General features: G+C 44.8%; 1 protein-coding gene across 1 annotated transcript in view; it reads right to left on the bottom strand.

The window, feature by feature from the left end:
* Positions 1-18,892, bottom strand: part of atp8a1 (ATPase phospholipid transporting 8A1) — a 222,843-nt gene that overhangs the window by 6,102 nt on the left and 197,849 nt on the right. Inside the window, exons 31-37 of the mRNA XM_070444153.1 lie at positions 17,180-17,258; positions 14,585-14,646; positions 14,033-14,089; positions 13,580-13,687; positions 4,617-4,705; positions 3,528-3,620; positions 885-976 (exon numbers count right to left, since the gene is read on the bottom strand). Coding sequence (XP_070300254.1) covers positions 885-976; positions 3,528-3,620; positions 4,617-4,705; positions 13,580-13,687; positions 14,033-14,089; positions 14,585-14,646; positions 17,180-17,258 — 580 coding nt within the window. The remainder of the gene's footprint in view (positions 1-884; positions 977-3,527; positions 3,621-4,616; positions 4,706-13,579; positions 13,688-14,032; positions 14,090-14,584; positions 14,647-17,179; positions 17,259-18,892) is intronic.

An 18,892-nucleotide genomic window follows, 5' to 3' on the forward strand; every position in this document is an offset into this window, starting at 1 on the left:
CACGCACAACGCGGAAGATGGCCTGGACACAGCCCTTAGCCGTGGTATATTGGCCATATATCACAAACCCCCAAGGTGTCTTATTGCTATTATAAACTGGTTACCAACATTATTACTGCAGTAAAAATAAATGCTTTGTCATACACGTGGTAAACGGTCTGATATACCACGGTTGTCAGCCAATCAGCATTCAGGGCTCGAACCACCCAGTTTACAATCCAAAATAAAACCCATCTGTGTTGTCTTATAGCTTCTATCTAGACTACTATGAGATTTGTATTAGATGGGACGTGACTTTCCATTAGTGTGCGCCATAAAAAGCCCCTTATTCTCTATATAGTGCACTYCATTTGACAAGAGCCCTAGTGCACTGTAAAGGGGAAAGGGTGCCATTTGGGATGCAAATATAGTGGTGGGGAGGTTGTATTAGCAGGCGGAGGGACACCAACGGGGGAACAGTGGGATGTTTTTGTGTTACTTAATGAGGCTAACGACAGGATCATGTATGTGGATGTCATGCTGGCTAATGTGGAACATGGATATCGAATTGTAAAGAGCGGTGGGATCAGCAGAGTATTAGCACTTCTCCAACGCTGAGGCAGCATCRCAAATGGCACCCTATTCCCTGTGCAGTACACTACTTTTCCCAGGGCCCATTGGCTGTCATTTAAGACACAAGCGGAGTCCCCTTTGAAGCTACAGTATATATATATAGAATCCCCATAGCATGGAGCTATGTGTCCACATAGGAACTACACTCAATTCAAAAGCCTGTCTTGGTGTGTTGGACCAGTGCTGCTACAGAGAGAAAAACAGCATGAGGGCTTTCCTTCAGGTCAGGGTGTGAGGTGTGTGCATGTTTTAATATTGTGTGTGTGACTTACGTAGCAGATTCTGCTGCATGGAGTCCGATCGGTACATACTGACAGTGCTCTTCTTGAAGACGTTCTTCAGGAGCTGTGCCCTCTCCGTCAGACTGCAAAGACAGAGAGACAGTGAGTGCCATGGTGAGCCATTCAGACAGATTTAACCACCCATACATCAAGCCCTCTCTCTCCCAGTACAGTCCTCCACAGGACAGAGGAGACACAAGCCAACTGCACTTCCTTCTGAGGAGAGACCAGGCATGGGGGAGAGGAAGAAGGGGTGGATTCTGTGTGTGTGCGAGAGAGAGAGTGTGCATGTGTGGTGTGTGTGTGTATATAATTGRGTGAGTGTGAGAAAGGAACTGAGTGAGTGCATCTACATGCGTCCGGTCCCGGGCCAGGTTCCTAGCCTYCTGGGCCTGGGCCTGTGGCCAGATAGGGGAGATCACTTTCAACCGGCAGGAGATTTCACACTGGTCTGATCCATGCTAATGCACTCCACAGGCCATCGATGGGACCCGGCTAACTGATCGCTGTGTCCCAAATGGCACCCATTTCCCTATGGGCCCTGGCCAAATGTAGTGCACTATACAGTGCCATTTGCAACGTAAATCATCTCTGGGAGTTTAGCTCAAGATGCAAGTCTCTAATTAGCTGGAGGCTCTACAGTACACTACAGTTTCTCTTCACACAGTTTCAGAGGGAGAGAGTCATGTTCCAAGCATGTATAACAGCCTGGATGGATGGCCTGGAGCAGAGTTCAAAGAGTAGAGGTAAGAGTGAACCGTATAGTGTACAGTAGGCAGACCGTGATTACACCATACGTACTAAAAACAGGGAAGCCAAGATAAATATTATTGAATCCTCAGYGGGTAAATACACATTTAAACTTTTAGAAGTTATAGACTAAGTCAAGTGTTGTACATGCGGTGTATGAAGTAATATAAAGAGAATTTGTGAATTCATGATATGGAGAAAAGTAATTGAGATGTTCTGGTTGTAAACTCAGCAAAAAAAGAAACAGCCCTTTTTCAGGACCCTGTCTTTCAAAGATAATTCGTAAAAATCCAAATAACTAACAGATCTTCATTGCAAAGGGTTAAAACACTGTTTCCCATGCTTGTTCAATGAACCATAAACAATTAATGAACATGCACCTGTGGAACGGTCGTTAAGACARTAACAGCTTACAGACGGTAGGCAATTAAGGTCACAGATATGAAAACTTAGGACACTAAAGAGGCCTTTCTACGGACTCCAAAAACACCAAAAGAAAGATGCCCAGGGTCCCTGCTCATCTGAGCGAACGTGCCTTAGGCATGCTGCAAGGAGGCATGGGGACTGCAGATGTGACCAGGGCAATAAATTGCAATGTCCGTACTGTGAGATGCTTAAGACAGCGCTACAGGGAGACAGGACGGACAGCTGATTGCCCTCGCAGTGGCAGACCACGTGTAACAACACCTGCACAGGATCGGTACATCCAAAACATCACAGCTGCGAGACAGGTACAGAATGGCAACAACAACTGCCCGAGTTACACCAGGAATGCACAATCCCTCCATCAGTGCTCAGACTGTCCCGTAATAGGCTGAGAGAGGCTGGACTGAGGGCTTGTAGGCCTGTTGGTAAGGCAAATCCTCACCAGACATCACCGGCAACAACGTCGCCTATGGGCACAAACCCACCGTCGCTGGACCAGACAGGACTGGTAAAAAGTGCTCTTCACTGATGAGTRGCAGATTTGTCTCACCTGGGGTGATGGTCAGATTRYCGTTTATCGTTGAAGGAATGAGCGTTASGAGGCCTGTACTCTGGAGCGGGATCYATTTGGAGGTGGAGGGTCCGTCATGGTCTGGGGTGGTGTGTCACAGCATCATCGGACTGAGCTTGTTGTCATTGCAGGCAATCTCAACGATGTGCATTACAGGGAAGACATCCTCCTCCTTCCTGCAGTCTCATCCTGACAATGCCACCAGCCACACTGCTCGTTCTGTGCGTGATTTCCTGCTGGATAGGAATGTCAGTGTTCTGCCATGGCCAGCGAAGAGCCCYGATCTCAATCCCATTGCGCACGTCTGGGACCTGTTGGATTGCAGGGTGAGGGCTAGGGCCATTCCACCCAGAAATGTCCGGGAACTTGCAGGTGACTTGGTGGAAGATTGGGGTGACATCTCACAGCAAGAACTGGCAAATCTGGTGAAGTCCATGAGGAAGAGATGCACTGCAGTACTTAATGCAGCTGGTGGTCACACCAGATACTGACTGTTACTTTTGATTTGACCCCCCCTTTGTTCAGGGACACATTATTCCATTTCTGTTCATCAAATGTCTGTGGAACTTGTTCAGTTTATGTCTCAGTTGTTGAATCTTATGTTCATACAAATATTTACACATGTTAAGTTTGCTGAAAAATAAACGCAGTTGACAGTGAGAGGATGTTTCTTTTTTTGCTGAGTTTATAAGGGTCTTGTGTACTGTGAAGGATAAAAGCTAACCTATAAACAAAGCATTTTCAAGTCTGCGTCCCAAATAGCACCCTATTCCCTATATGGTGGGTCCTGGTCAAAAATAGTGCACTTTATAGGGAATAGGGTGCCATTTGGGATGTCCTCTTGGAAAAGGAGGAAGGTGAGAAAAGGGTGAGAGACGGTCCAGTACCTCTTCCCGTGCACCAGGGCTCCTGGGTCCTTGGACAAGGCTTCCAGCTCCTGCACCTCATCCACCAGGGTCTTAAAGCACACCTTCTTCACACTGTGGCTCAAAAGGAGCAGACGTCACCAACAGGCATTCACAACCACAGCGTTAAATACAACACTATTCCTTATATTATTATACAGTAGGATTATATTGTATCTCTATGTAACACACCATCCCAAATCAGTCCAAGAGGCTTTCTCAAAAGTGTACATGCAATCTGAATTAATTCTGCATATCAGAGGCGAAGTAGATGTCCGGTAAATGACACCACAATTAGCTTTTAGTTGCTGCTTCAATCTGCTGTAAATGTGATTCCTCTGGATTCCCCAGAACTATGAGACTGATTCAGAGTTGAGATACCTAAACTAAGTCTCCCAATGACCTCAATTAATAATTTCATTCTGAATGGTCCACACTTATATAAACTCTGAATCTCTTGCTATGAATCAAATAACTATAAAATGTTACACTGCATGTTATTTATTGGTGGTCTAAATAGTTTCTCAAGACATTTCTCCTAGAGCAGAATCTGCAAAAAAAAACATGATATACCGGTAACTATAAATGTTACACCTGCATGTCTGAGACCTGTTTAGTATTTATTTAGTATTTCCCATTTCCTGATTTATTTATTTTTAAGCAAAGAATTTTTAGCTGACACTAGAATACGTTTCTGAGTGACAGAGTGAGGGCTTTGCATAGGTGCTTTGTTGTGTTTCTTGTGGGACTGGAAAAAAATGCCTAGYGTGTAAAATAAAGTTATTAACCGGTTCCCATGTTTTAAAAATAACAGTTCTGTTTCGGAACAATATGGATCGCTTTCTTTTGCGGTTCTGATTCTGTTCCTCTGAAAAAATTATTTTACGCTTTTCGGTTCTGTTCACTGAACCGGTTCCAACCCCGGCACCACAGAGATCCTATAAATAACTTCTATATGTAATTGTACATTCTACATTTATTTCTATATGTAAATGTCTACATGTGATCTAAGGAATTTCCCGTGAGCATAACATGTAGAGGGGGTGGTGGTGATGAGTGGGGGGAACTCACACTTTGTAGGCCACGTCAAAGACCAGGGAGGTGACAGGGATGAATATCAGGCCCATCCAGAAGACTCCCGAACTGAACATCATGTCCGCCTGAGACACACGCACATACAGAAAAACAGGAACACATTCCTTAGGTCATTGCAGACAAAACAGGGCTCAGTAGGTGCAGCAGTAAAGGCTCAGATTGCTTTAGGCAGTCTTGTTACATCTTTAATAACAACCAAATTACCCACAATAAACAACTGAATAGGCAAAATAATTACATGGATCAACCCAGTTTGACAATACATGGTAATCCACTGTGACTAAATGACACATGTTGCTGTTGGGGTTTTAACTATGATCTTGAGAAGCCTGGAGCAAAGGAAGTAGCTTTGGCAGTTAGTTACTGTGGTGTTCTTTACCAGGGTAGGCAGTTACTGTGGTGTTCTTTACCAGGGTAGGCAGTTACTGTGGTGTTCTTTACCCCAGGTAGTAGTTACTGTGGTGTTCTTTACCAGGGTAGGCAGTTACTGTGTTGTTCTTTACCAGGGTAGGTAGTTACTGTGGTGTTCTTTACTAGGGTATGCAGTTACTGTGGTGTTCTTTCACTCTCCAAACGGACCAATGGGAACCATGTCCAAACCCCTTATTCCAATTATTCCCTATCAGTAGAGAAACCTTGGGTAAAGCTCCAGTTCTGACAAGGAAGAGGTATTGGACAACATACCTGTGGACAGAGTGGAGCGGGGGGTGGGGTAGGGTGTAGCTTATCTAAGGTCAGTTTTGCATTCAACCCTCAAATGATTAAGGTAAGCATGTAGCTAATCCTAGATCTGTGCCAAAAGGCAACTTTTAGCCAGAGTGGYGGAAATACAGTAGGAAACACTTCTTCATACTTGTCATCACATTTTCAATGGCATTTTTGCCCCAACCCATTAATTTCCTATCCTGATGYCAACTGTTAGCTACAATGACTGGCCTCAAGAGCAGGTGGGGAATGACGGTGTAGCGGAGCGGGATGCATCCACAGCAGACAGTTCACTGGTGAGGTATCAATGGGAAGAAGGGTGAAGGGGATTCTCAACTCGAACCTCCGAAACCCTTCTCCACTAGCAACCTGTTGCCCTGATGATGCCTGAAGGGCGTTCACTCGATCCTCAGTACAAGGAAAGAGAAACATTAGAAGGGGATAGCAGCAACACATGAAAGTCCACTGAGTTCAGTTCTAAAAGGTAGTCTTTCCATTGACCTATACAAAGATGGTGGGCAACTACAACTGTGTATGTTCCATTTGGTCTGGCGGGGCGGAGACAGAGAGGAATCCTCTTGGCGCGGGCCGTCACATACAGCCGTCTGCGCAGGGCTGTGTTTGCTTTGGCCTGGCTGCTGTGAAACTATCGGTCATTACATGTCAAAAAGCAAAACACACGCCTCCTCGCATCAGCAATTTGGGCAGTACATGCTTGTGCCAGTTGTTCAAACCGCAGGGGCCCCCAGACAAGGGTCTTCCTGTAATTAGGAACAGGCCGGACCCTGGGATGGCGCCTTAGGAGACACACACACACGGATCAATGTCAAAGTTATCAAAGGGTTCAGGTGTTCCTAAATGAGCTAATCTGCTCTCCATTATCAGGCAAATGGACTATGATGTCTGACAAAACATCAGGGAGAGAGGAAATCCCAAATGAGTGGAAATCAAAATGGCTTTTTCCGAATGTTTGAAATGGTATTGGAATGAATGGAGCTTTTCTATTTTGGCCAGCAGTGACCAAAATACAAGTAGAGGGAAAATTACATAAGCGKACAGGACATATTCACGTCAAGTTTGAAGTTAGGCAGTCCCGGGTAGAAACATAGACTTTTCTTTATCGTAACGCCAACTTTAATTATTTTTGTTTTCATCCAATGCATCACACATTTTAATAGCCGCATTTAAAGTGTCTCAAATAATTAAAAAAATWAACCGCGGACAGTGTCTCAGCACATTAAATACATTAAATCGAAGTCAACGAGCATGGAAAATAAACCTGCTCCTAATTTAAACTCCAACTTCTTACAAATACTGTTCCAAAATATCATCATAAATAATTCAAAGCACAAACAATATATACAAAACAACAAATCATAACTAAAACATTTACAGCAAACTGCACTGAAGGTCTGACTACTTCGCTAATCTGTAAATTCAACACTCAACTAAATCTTAATAAATGTTTATCTATTGAGGATTTGAAGACAGACACACTAAATACTGGCCGAGCCAGCCATTTTGGTAGATGCTAGAGATGGAGCTGGGGTACAGTTGGGTGTATTTTTAGGACAAACGAATAAACTCGTCTGGGCGGGCAGACAGTGGTGTCCGTAGCTACAGGGCAGAGTGTTTTGACAGGCTGTCAACCCCCTCACAGCCACTGGACACACCACACACACACACACACACACACCCAAGTTAGTTCATAGCCATAGGTGAAAGAACATTCAGTGTGTCACTTAAATCCTTAGATCTGGTTTGGAGCAGACCAGCAAGCTTTTCTTGCTGTTGCAGAGCTGTAGAAGGATATTTGTTTGAGGTACACATTGTAAATGTATTTAGATCTACAAAATGAAGCAGTGGTTTCACTCTGAATACGATATGGACACGCCAACAGTCGTTTGTCATTTTTCACATTCTTAAAACTTTGCGTCTCAGTCTAAGAAAACTGATTTTTCAAACCATCCTTTATGCGACTGTCAAGGGACAGACTGATCCAATCGGCTCAGAGTTGCGGCGTCTGATTACTATGCTTGGATGCATTGATCAGGGGGTCTCAGCGCAGCAGCAGTTGGCTGATCATGCCTGGCAGGCCACAGGGATAGTGTGGCCCCAAGAATGTTAATGCCTGCCATTGTGATGGTAAATATGAAGGAAGGACAATTAAGGCCTTCACTATTCACCCCGTTCCGAGGCCTTTGGCTTTAGAAAGCAGATTGAGAAAAGCCAACTTTACACACACGCCCACCGCATACGCACACACACACAGAAGCATGCAAACACACACACCTCACTCTTACCACGTCTCTTTCTGTCATATCTGAAAGGCTGTCAGATTTGAGTCTTTCCCCTTTTCTCTGCATGGCCCTGGTGCTGCCATAGCTAAAGCCTCTGGGTGCTAATATTTGGACACTAGCAGCCTGGGTGCAGAGTCTCTTTGTACGGCATTTTTTATTATTATTGGGCCCTATGAAAGGACGAGGGTTTTTTAAGTCAAATCCAGTCCCAGTGAATGATTTGGTCTACCTCCATCCATGTCCGTTTGGCTAAATTCAGCTGGCTCTACCGGACCATACGACTGGGGTGGAAGTTGGAACAGAGGGGTAGATTGTTCTGCTATGGAGCTAAGGATCTAGGGAAATGGTTATTGGGTGATTTGAGGGTGCAGATTTCTATGCTTCAAATTGAAGCTGGATCTGTACGTTTGGTCAAAAAAAGCCCAAAAAAAGTCCCTCACGACCAGCTCCATGCTACCACCCGAAACCAAATCCTTAAGGTTATTGAGTGTAAACACAGCCGCAGAATGAAAAAGCCAGTCCCTGAGGATGATGGGAGAGAAAAGAGATGGAGGCAAACTTAATGCTCTGAAGAGAGAGCGAAGGAGAAAGAGAGCGAGAGCGAAGGAGAAAGAGAGAGCAAGAGTGTGTGAGGGGCCTTGTTCGGACGCGGCCCACAAATTCCCTGCATGTCATCATTGCAACGCAAAAGCAAATCCCTAACACCCCCACCCCACTAAGCTTTTACTATGGAAAACTTAAACTGGGCCTGCTCAATTGGGTCCATCTGTTTACTCTCTGCATGTCGCCTCTCAATAGCCCTGAGATATCCCGAAGAAAAACATAGGACAGAACGCTAACAAAAACAGTAATAGCTCAACAGAAGTCATCCAGGCACAACTGTCCGATAGTGATTTACAACGTGACTCAAGAATTATTAAAGTGAGATAGATTAGCCGACAGACTGTGTCAGTTTGACATGTATTAGCTCACGGATAACGACAAGTACGCCCATATCCATGGCCATTCAACTACATATACTGACACGCATAACACAGCAAAGTCTCACACCATGGACTATCCCGTGGCTTCCACAGCCGCTCAAGTCTTCCATAAATCATTGGGTTTTCAACGATAGCGCAGAGGGGGCTACCATACGACACAGGCGCGGCTCTTAAAGGCCTTAAGTATTCCTAAAACACAGACACAGAGGGAAACCAGTGGAGGGGACAAAGTCAACTGAAATGCTGAAGTGCCTTTAATTCCATCATAGGGCTGTCACAGGTTTAATAGTGAGGAACCTTGTGGGTTCTATAAAACTTTTCACTCGTCCCCCAGAGTTTTTAGGGATCCCTGGTGATTTTGGAGATAGCGGAGAAATTGCGAGATCTGTCATCTGTGGCCCTGCTACTTCAGTGTCACTGTGTCACTGGTGATAGTACACACACACACGCAAGCATGCACGGAGACACCCGCACCGTCAAAACACACACCATCTCTATGGTCCTAGACTGGTCCTTGCTGGGTGGAGCTGGCCTGAGTCGAGAGAGGATGGGTTATCTAGTGAGGTGCAGCTGGCCTCTGTGCCATTCTATAGGGGCATTCTGTAGGGGCATTCTTGTTCTTCAAAGAAAGCGAGTCCTGATGAGCTGCCTGCACTGGAGGCTCTACAGTTGCACTTCAATATAAATAATTCCATTCAAACAAACGTGTGAGTGAATGTCACCATATTCCATACATAGTGCACTACTTTTGACCAGAGCACAAGGAGACGGCGAAGTCACCTTACATTATCGGTGTCCTAGATTTCTTCTTTTTAATACCTTTTTATTTTACATGAACTGATATGTAGCCCCTCCAAGTACTGTTAACGTTTCATGACTACGACTGATCAAAGTAACCCAAAAGGCTTTGTTAATCCGACATTTTTGGGGGGTTCAATTTCAGAAAAGTTTACTTTCAGTGAAGGTTCTCAGGACACAAAATACATACAAATTGTGAAGATAATCTTTAATTCTACTCTCTTAAATGTTCATATTTCATTCGTATAGAAAACTTCTCCATCTGTCTCTCTGCTGTACGTCTGTAGTATGCCAAAATATGAACCTCTCCCTTCTGAGCAAAACACTGAGGAGAACGTGTTGCTTATCGCTTGGCACAAACTGCGGGAGGAATGTGAGGCGCACCTGTTGAGGGGTGAATCCAAAGTGTCGATGACAAGCGGTCAAGTGAGTGTGAGAGTGAGGGGAAGTACTGTTCCCTGCAGACGCTGGCAAAAGCAAAGGAAATGGCAGGTGTCGGAAAGGCACAGAGTTATCTATGCTCTAACATCCTTACAGCTGTGTTGTTGATAGCGACAGGAAATCGCCAGGAGACGGGCCAGGGTGATGGTGTTTGCCGTGTCATCTCGTAAGGTGTGCCTAAGCCCCTTACTATAGCAGCTCATGTCCCTCCTCTGAAAATATCCGATTTGAATCTTCCTTTTTCATCCACGTCAACTCAAGGCTAAAATMTATGTGTGGTTTGGGCCTGGGCCAACCAAGCATCTTGTCAAACTTAAGACGTCTGTTTCAAGATGTTTAAGGGATGGTCCAAGGCACCTGTCTTGTCAATCGTCCAAGTAAAGCTCAAACTCACTGACACTGACAAATGCTATCGCATTAAGTCAGCCATTGCTCAATGTCTTTCTTGAATGAGGTGAATTGTGGAGTCAGAAACTGTAGAACAAGAAGTGGTGTCTATATCATCATGACCCTCAGGCATTACAAACAGACACAGAGACAGAGGGGAGGGTGGGTGATAGAGGGAGGGGGGAAAGAGAGAGAACATGGAAAAGAGAGAATATGGGAAAGAAAGAGGAGAGGGGAAGAGGCAGAGAGAAAGAAAGTGTTAGTGAGAGATCAAGCGAGAACGACAGAGCAACAGTGACAGAGGGAAAGCGAGTCAGCGAAAGAGAGGTGTTTGCTGCTAGTGCAGGGTCGTTCCATGTCATTTCAGAAATCCAAAGCAGGTCAATAGTACCTATTGCATTGCATTTTCGCTCTTCATATCCAAATCATCTACAGTTGAAGTCAGAAMTTTACATACACCTTAGCAAAATACATTTAAACTCAGTTTTTCACCATTCCTAAAAACYCCCTCTCTTAGGTCAGTTAGGATCACCACTTTATTTTAAGAATGTGAAATGTCAGAATAATATTAGAGAGAACAATTTATTTCAGCTTTTATTTCTTTCAACACATTCCCAGTGGATCAGAAGTTTACATACACTCAATTAGTATATGGTAGCATTGCCTTTAAATTGTTTAACTTTGTTCAAACGTTTCGGGTAGCCTTCCACAAGCTTCCCACAATAAGTTGGTTGAATTTTGGCCCATTCCTCCTGACAGAGCTGGTGTAACTGAGTCAGGTTTGTAGGCCTCCTTGCTCGCACAAGCTTTTTCAGTTCTGTCCACAAATGTTCTATGGGATTGAGGTCAGGGCTTTGTGATGGCCACTCCAATACCTMGACTTTGTTGTCCTTAAGCCATTTTGCCACAACTTTGAAAGTATGCTTGGGGTCCATTGTCCATTTGGAAGACGCATTAGTGACCAAGGTTTAACTTTCTGGATTGATGTCTTGAGATGTTGCTTCAATAAATCCACATAATTTTCCTACCTCATGATGCCATCTATTTTGTGAAGTGCACCAGTCCCTCCTGCAGCAAAGCACCCCCACAACATGATGCTGCCACCCCCGTGCTTCACGGTTGGGATGGTGTTCCTCGGCTTGCAAGCCTCCCCCTTTTTCCTTCAAACATAACGATGGTCATTATGGCCAAACAGTTCTATTTTTGTTTTATCAGACCAGAGGACATTTCTCCAAAAAGTGCCTTCTTCCTTGCTGAGCAGCCTTTCAGGCTATGTCGATATAGGACTAATTTTACTGTGGATATAGATACTTTTGTACCTGTTTCCTCCAGCATCTTCACAAGGTCCTTCGCTGTTGTTCTGGGATTGATTTGCACTTTTCGCACCAAAGTACATTCATCTCTAGGAGACAGAACTCGTCTCCTTCCTGAGCGGTATGACGGCTGCATGGTCCCATGGTGTTTATACTTGCATACTATTGTTTGTACAGATYAACGTGGTACCTTCAGGCGTTTMGAAATTACTCCCAAGGATGAACCAGACTTGAGGTCTACAATTTTTTTTATGAAGTCTTGGCTGATTTCTTTTGATTTTCCCATGATGTCAAGCAAAGAGGCACTGAGTTTGAAGGTAGGCCTTGAAATACATCCGCAAGTACACCTCCAATTGACTCAAATGATTTCAATTAGCCTATCAGAAGCTCCTAAAGCCTTGACATCAATTTCTTGAATATTCCAACGCTGTTTATAGGCACGATCAACTTAGTGTATGTAAACTTCTGACCCACTGGAATTATGATACAGTGAATTATAAGTGAAATAATCTGTCTGTAAACAATTGTTGGAAAATTACTTTTGTCATGCACAAAGTAGATGTCCTAACCGACTTGCCAAAACAATAGTTTGTTAATAAAGAAATTTGTGGAGTGGTTGAAAAACTAGTTTTAATGACTCAATATATAAGCAAACCAATATATAATTTTGTAATAGTGGTCAGAATCTGGTAAGAAGGACGTAGGATGGGACCTAAACACAACTTCAATGACAACTGTATCTGAACAGGGGGAAGAAAACATCACCAACTTCACTGAGAACACATTACAACGGATGAGAAACAACACCCGAGCTGCAGCTCCATACTCCTTTGTAAGACAGAGAACTGATACTATATACTCGTTGTGGGATTGGTGTGGGCGGTCCGTCGTTGACTTTTGACTATTTCTTTGGATTCCTCATGTCCCTACTCATTGTTAGAAAACTGTTTGGTCCAAATCGAATATTAGGGACTATAGTTATTGAATATTACATGAATCCTATWAATTAAAATGGCCAATTTGGATGCAATCAATTAGCTCAAAGAGATCTTATCTGTTTCTAACAGAAACAATATCAGAACAATCTGAGATGGTGGGTTTCGAGGTGAAACGACCCTGTAGAGACCTCCCCTCTTCCTCTGCCACAACTGGGGCCTGGGAGGCCTGGTGTCATTTAGCAGGACTCTGATATGTTCTCGGGTGTCAGGAACATAATTCCAGTGTGATGATGTACTGGGAACCCCACGGCTGAGCTAGGCATAGGGTTACCAAGCTGTCCAGAGAGCACCATCACTCCCTTTACTCCAGAACTGCAGGGACTGGATGAAAGCACCAGTGTGTGTGTGTGTGTGTGTGTGTGTGGGCAGGGATGCACCAAGGGAGGAGTGCCTTACACATGTCATACCGCAAAATGCATTTTAGACACTTTACCTTAAACAGAATCAAACAGATATTCAGAACAATTTTGATGTATTACAAATACAATGCTGAGACACAAATACCTGCTATAATATAACTTTGCTGACAACACCACCACAAATACTTCAGATTTTAGTGTGAATTGTTGAATCGCTCCTCCGTACAGCGACAAGGTTTCACCGTCACCTGCAGATACTTAGGGGGCAAGCGAGGGTGACATAACACAAACAGTTGGCTAATTGGGCCCAATTAAGTCATTCCGCAACACAACCCAGAATCTGTCATTCCGACAGTCTAGATCCCCTCTGGCCCTCCGWTGAGAAACACAGAGTTGGGTTACGGCATAGACACATTGAAATTCTTCCCAACKACTACCACCCTTAGTAACAGCAATGTTAGGAGATACTGTACATTCTGTTGAGWGATGAATGACAGCATGATACAGTAGGGTTTATCACTGCTGGGGGGGTGAATGTTCCTACAACGTTTGCTAATTTTCCAATGGAGCCCTTACTAACTTTCTGGGAATGAAGAGGTGATCAGACATGTTTTGCTGGGTTTAAAGGAGGGTGGAGGGTAAGATGAGTGTTTACCTCGCCAGACATYTCCGGAGCCAGAGAGATGAGCGGCCACAGAGAGGAGTAGATACCGAAGAACACCACCCACAGGCTGATGCTGCCCCAGATGGCAATGTGACTGAACTGGAGGAGACAGAGAATGTTACTTCCTTTTGTCTTTACATAAATACAGTGTTGGCAGTGAGAGTTCCAACAGTAAATACAGAGTACTAACCATCTTATTGTAGAGTAATTAAACAATGACTAAGTTATTCTGCTAGTAGCTCTGCTGAAAAGCCTATGTCATGTGAATGGTGGCCAGGAGTGGCAGGAGYAAGAGGAAAAGCTGGATGGAGCATTATTATAGACCTTTTAAGATCTGCCTTTGTTACAAGTGTCTGTGGTACCATAAGAGAATGATGATGAAAAGACAAGAGCGTCAGCTAAATGACTTAAATGTAAAGATATTGTAGTGAGAGGAGAGCCTACCATAGTCCACGACGAGGTCTCCAGGCCAGCTTTAAGGCACACGGTGATGACCACAAACTAGGAAACAGAACATCAATGTTAAATGCTAAACCAACATCTTCCTCGCCATTGAGAATAAGTCAAAATCAAAGTCAGAAGTTTGACAGGAAAAGGCACTGACAGATAGCATTTTATATATGACAGCTAAAGGTGTATTCCTTAGTTTAGAACTTGAAATACTGTTTGACTCACACATATTTGATCAAAACACAGTAATGACGCTCAAGACGGTCAAAAATAAATAAAGAAATTCAAAACAAACTGATAAATAATCTCACAGCAAGACGCTGAGGCTAACACAAGGTTACGGATAGACAGACAAAGATGTCTTCATTCTCAAAGCTAAAAAAGCAGAAATACAACACTGGTTATCAGTCAGGGGAGGGCTGAACTGACTGTGTGCTCATCCAAAAAAGACTCAGGTGGTGTCCCAAATAGCACCCTATTCCCTTCATAGTGCACCACACACACACACACACAGGGAAAAGGGTGCCATTTGAGACACATACTTACTGTATAAACCATGTTGCCTAAGAGGAGATAGTCCGGGGTCTTTCCGTTGCCAAAGACCGTATCTGTGAAAAGGATGAACATGAAAAGCTTTTAGACGTATGGTCATATCCCTCTTTGCTAGTTCCACTAGACCAGAAGAAATGTGAAATCTCGGCTATGGAGAAAACTACCAAAGAGCAGACAGACTGTCTGCATTTATTTTATTTCACCTTTATTTAACCAGGTACGCCAGTTTTACAACTGCGACCTGGCCAAGATAAAGCAAAGCAGTGCGACACAAACAACACAGAGTTACACATGGGATAAACAAACGTACAGTCAATAACACAATAGAAAAATATATATACAGTGTGTGCAAATGTAGTAAGATTAGGGAGGTAAGGCAATAAATAMGCCATAGTAGCGAAATAATTACAATTTAGAAATTAAACACTGGAGTGATAGATGTGCAAGTAGAGATACTGGGGTGCAAAGGAGCAAAAAAAWAAATAACAATATGGGGATGAGGTAGTTGGGTGGGCTATTTATAGATGGGCTGTGTACAGGTGCAATGATCTGTAAGCTGCTCTGACAGCTGATGCTTAAAGTTAGTGAGGGAGATATGAGTCWCCAGCRTCAGTGATTTTTGCAATTCGTTCCAGTCATTGGCAGCAGAGAACTGGAAGGAAAGGAGGCCAAAMGAGGAGTTGGCTTTGGTGATGACCAGTGAAATATACCTGCTGGAGCGAGTGCTACGGGTGGGTGCTGCTATGATGACCAGGGAGCTGAGGATAAGGCGGCATCTCAAACGGCACCCTATTCCGTCTATAGCGCACTACTTTTGACCAGAGCCATATGGACCCTGGTCAAAAGCAGTGCACTATAAATGGAATAGGATGCCATTTGGGATGCAGCCTGTGAGTACTGTATGTGCAGGCGAGCATAATTCCCCATTAGAGACACAACACTGGACATAATGCACCATTAGACATGGCAACACGCGACATAATGCCCATTAGAGCAGTGAGATGTAACACTGGACATAATGGCCCATTAGAGCAGTGAGATGTAACACTGGGCATAAGCGGCCATTAGAGCAGTGAGATGTAACACTGGACATAATGGCCCATTAGAGCAGTGAGATGTAACATGGACATAATGGCCATTAGAGCAGTGAGATGTAACACTGGACAAATGGCGCCCATAAGCAGTGAGATGTGTGTGGACATGTTTAACTATTCTTGTGGGGACATGAAGTCCCCACAAGAAAAGTAAATAAACAAACATTTGACCAACTGGGGACAGTTAGTCCCCACAAGGTCAAATGCTATTTCTAGGGGGTTTAGGGTTAAGGTTAGAATTAGTGTTAGAATTACATTAAGGGTTAGGAGCTAGGCTTAGGGTAAGAGTACGGATTAGGTTTAGGGAAAATAGGACTTTGAATGGGACTGAATTGTGTGTCCCCACAAMGTGAGCTGTACAAGACTGTGTGTGCGTGTGTGTGTGTGTCCATTGCATATGCTTAATGGAGCAACCTGATGGAGGAATCAGGAAGCAGTCTGGACTATGGTTGACATGACCCAATTTTCCTGGTTATTATTGAAAACAAAAACAAGAATTAGTCCAGTAATCTTTGACAAATTAAGTATTCAAATCAAAGCAAACTGCTACTCAAATACCGGTAAAGGCATGGGTCAACTTTTGTTCAGTTTAAAAAAAATGTTGCCTCATTGATTGTACTAGAAACATTTACTTTAACACCACCTAATTTCTGAGCATCCTCCAAATTCAACACATGGGCGTGCTTGGGGAGAGTGTTAGGGCGGGAGAGAAGAAGAACGAGAGAGGGAGAAAGAGAAGAAGAAAGAGGGAGAGCGAGACTGCCTCCTTTTTGCTTTCGGCTAGTCACATGCCTATGTGTGCTTCGAAGCCTTGCTGACAGCCTGTCAGTCAGACTGAAGGGGCTTCACTCTTCGCTTTATTTGGAGAGCAGGCCCAAGCCTGTGTGGTCCTCTGGCTCCACCAGCCAAGACTCCATCGACTCAAAGATACCCATTCTCTCAACCCTGAACCTTACCACAGTCTGAGAATTGTAACTATTTGGCCATATAGTGACGTGTGAGCGGAACAAGGGAACTTGAACGTGTTTGAGTGTGTGTGTGCGTGCCAAGCATGRCAATGTTTATAATTCATGAGGTTGTGGGTAAAAAAGAAAAGTAATCAAGATAAGGTGTGTGTTAACTGGCCTCATTCCACCCAGAGCATGTAGATACTAGAAATCCAGGCTGTCACAAAGAGCAAGGTGCCAGATGAGTCTCTGGGGGGAGGGGGGTTAGGGTCTCTAGGAGTCAGGTTAGAGTCTCTGGGAGGTCAGGTTAGAGTTCCTGGGAGGTCAGGGTTAGAGTCCCTGGGGAGGTTTAGGTCCCTGGGAGGTCAGGGTTAGAGTCCCTGGGAGGTCGGGTAGAGTCCCTGGGAGGTCAGGGTTAGAGTCCCTGGGAGGTTAGGGTCCCTGGGAGGTCAGGGTTAGAGTCCCTGGGAGGTCAGGGTTAGAGTCCCTGGGAGGTCAGGGTTAGAGTCCCTGGGAGGTCAGGGTTAGAGTCCCTGGGAGGTGCTTACCGTGCTGGAAGGCTGTGAGGGGGACCCAGAAGAGGATGACCGAGTGGAAGAGGCCATTCAGACAATGGGCCCAGAAGACCTGCAAGGAGTGGGGAGAGAGGGATGGAGGAGAGAGGGGGTTGGGTAGGTTGGGGGGGTTCCAGGGAGAAAAGGAGAGGAAAAAGCATGAGAAACCCGTTGGCCGACCCAACCCGCCTAGCGACCACTGACCTTGGCTCTTTGTCCCGGCTCAGCAGTTGGCTAAGTGGCGGTTTTGTAGGGCCTCCTCTCTGAATGGCCACCCCGCTGACACACACTTTGTATATCCTCCTGTGTGTAGGACTGGAGAAGAGGGTGCAGGGATGTGTGTAGGTTTGGTGTGTGTGCACGTAAGTCGGGTGGACTATGTGGGGGGAGGGGGGGGTCCCTATACTTTCCTGTAGACCCCCCCACATTTCAACAGTCTTTCACATGCAAATTTAAGATCGGGAGAAAAATAAATGAAGAGGGCACTGAACAAGCAGAAATCAATCTAAAAACACGGAGAAGTTGACATGTTTGACGTGGATTAACTTGTTTTTACGGTAATTAGTAAGAAGCTGGAAAAGAAGGGGCACACAGTAGTTTGTGTGTTTCCACACAGGCGACTCTACAGTATGTGTGTGTTGTTGGTGTGTGTTTGTAGATTTTGGATGAGCCGTTTAAATCAATAGTCCCTCTCCCAAACCACAGTGTTTCAAATGTACATTATGCTCGGATGTCGCCAAACACAACACTAAAGGGTGATGTAGCATGAAATGGCCGTGAAATCAACTCCGCCAAAAAAGTCTGTATTCATGCCCCCTCGTTCACATACCCTGCTCCACTAGGAAAAGTTTAAATAGATTTTAATAAAACGGGGGGGGAACACTTCACCCAATATTCACTTTAGTGCAGATTCCCTAATGGTGGATCCGTGTCATGTGTAGTTAAGACGGCAATTGGGGATTCTGTGGTCGGAAGTTACGTCTGGGGCTGCGGGGCGAAGTCTGGGGCTGCGGATTATTTGTAGTACAAATGTGAAAATGTCTCAGTATTTCTGCAAAAGTTAAATTAAATAAAAAGCAGGCTACATACAAAAAACACTAGTGAGCACAAAGAAACAGATGAGGAAACCAAGTGTTGTAGTCCACAGGTGGGGAGGGGAACAGGAGGAGAGGAAGAACAGGAGGAGTGTGTCTTGTTCTGGGCTCTATGTCATACCTTGGCCTCTCTGGCATGACCTTCTCACCTTTACAAAACAAGAGCCCTTAGTCCCACCCCTATCCCCCTTACTTCACCTCCCACCCTGCCAACAGGCCCCCACGCTGGGGTAGGAGCACCCCCCTCTCTATGTGGTTCAATGTGTGACAGATGATCTCCAATGCTACAACTACACYTTTAAACCCAATTAGCCTCCCACTGGCAAGTCGCATACAACTTTCCCTTCTGTCCCTAACTCCACCCCTACCCCCAACCCCACCTCACCCTCCTCAAGGGCCCAACACAACAGTGTGGAACAACAACCCCACCTCACCCTCCAACACAACAGTGTGGAACGACAACCTCACCCACCTCACTCTGCCCAGCACAACAGTGTGGAACAACAACCCCACCCACCCACCTCACTCTGCCCAGCACAACAGTGTGGAACAACAACCCCACCCACCCACCTCACTCTGCCCAGCACAACAGTGTGGAACAACACCTTCTCAC

The sequence above is a fragment of the Salvelinus sp. IW2-2015 genome, linkage group LG6.2 (genome assembly GCF_002910315.2).
Source record: "Salvelinus sp. IW2-2015 linkage group LG6.2, ASM291031v2, whole genome shotgun sequence".
In the NCBI taxonomy this organism is placed as follows: Eukaryota; Metazoa; Chordata; class Actinopteri; order Salmoniformes; family Salmonidae; genus Salvelinus; species Salvelinus sp. IW2-2015.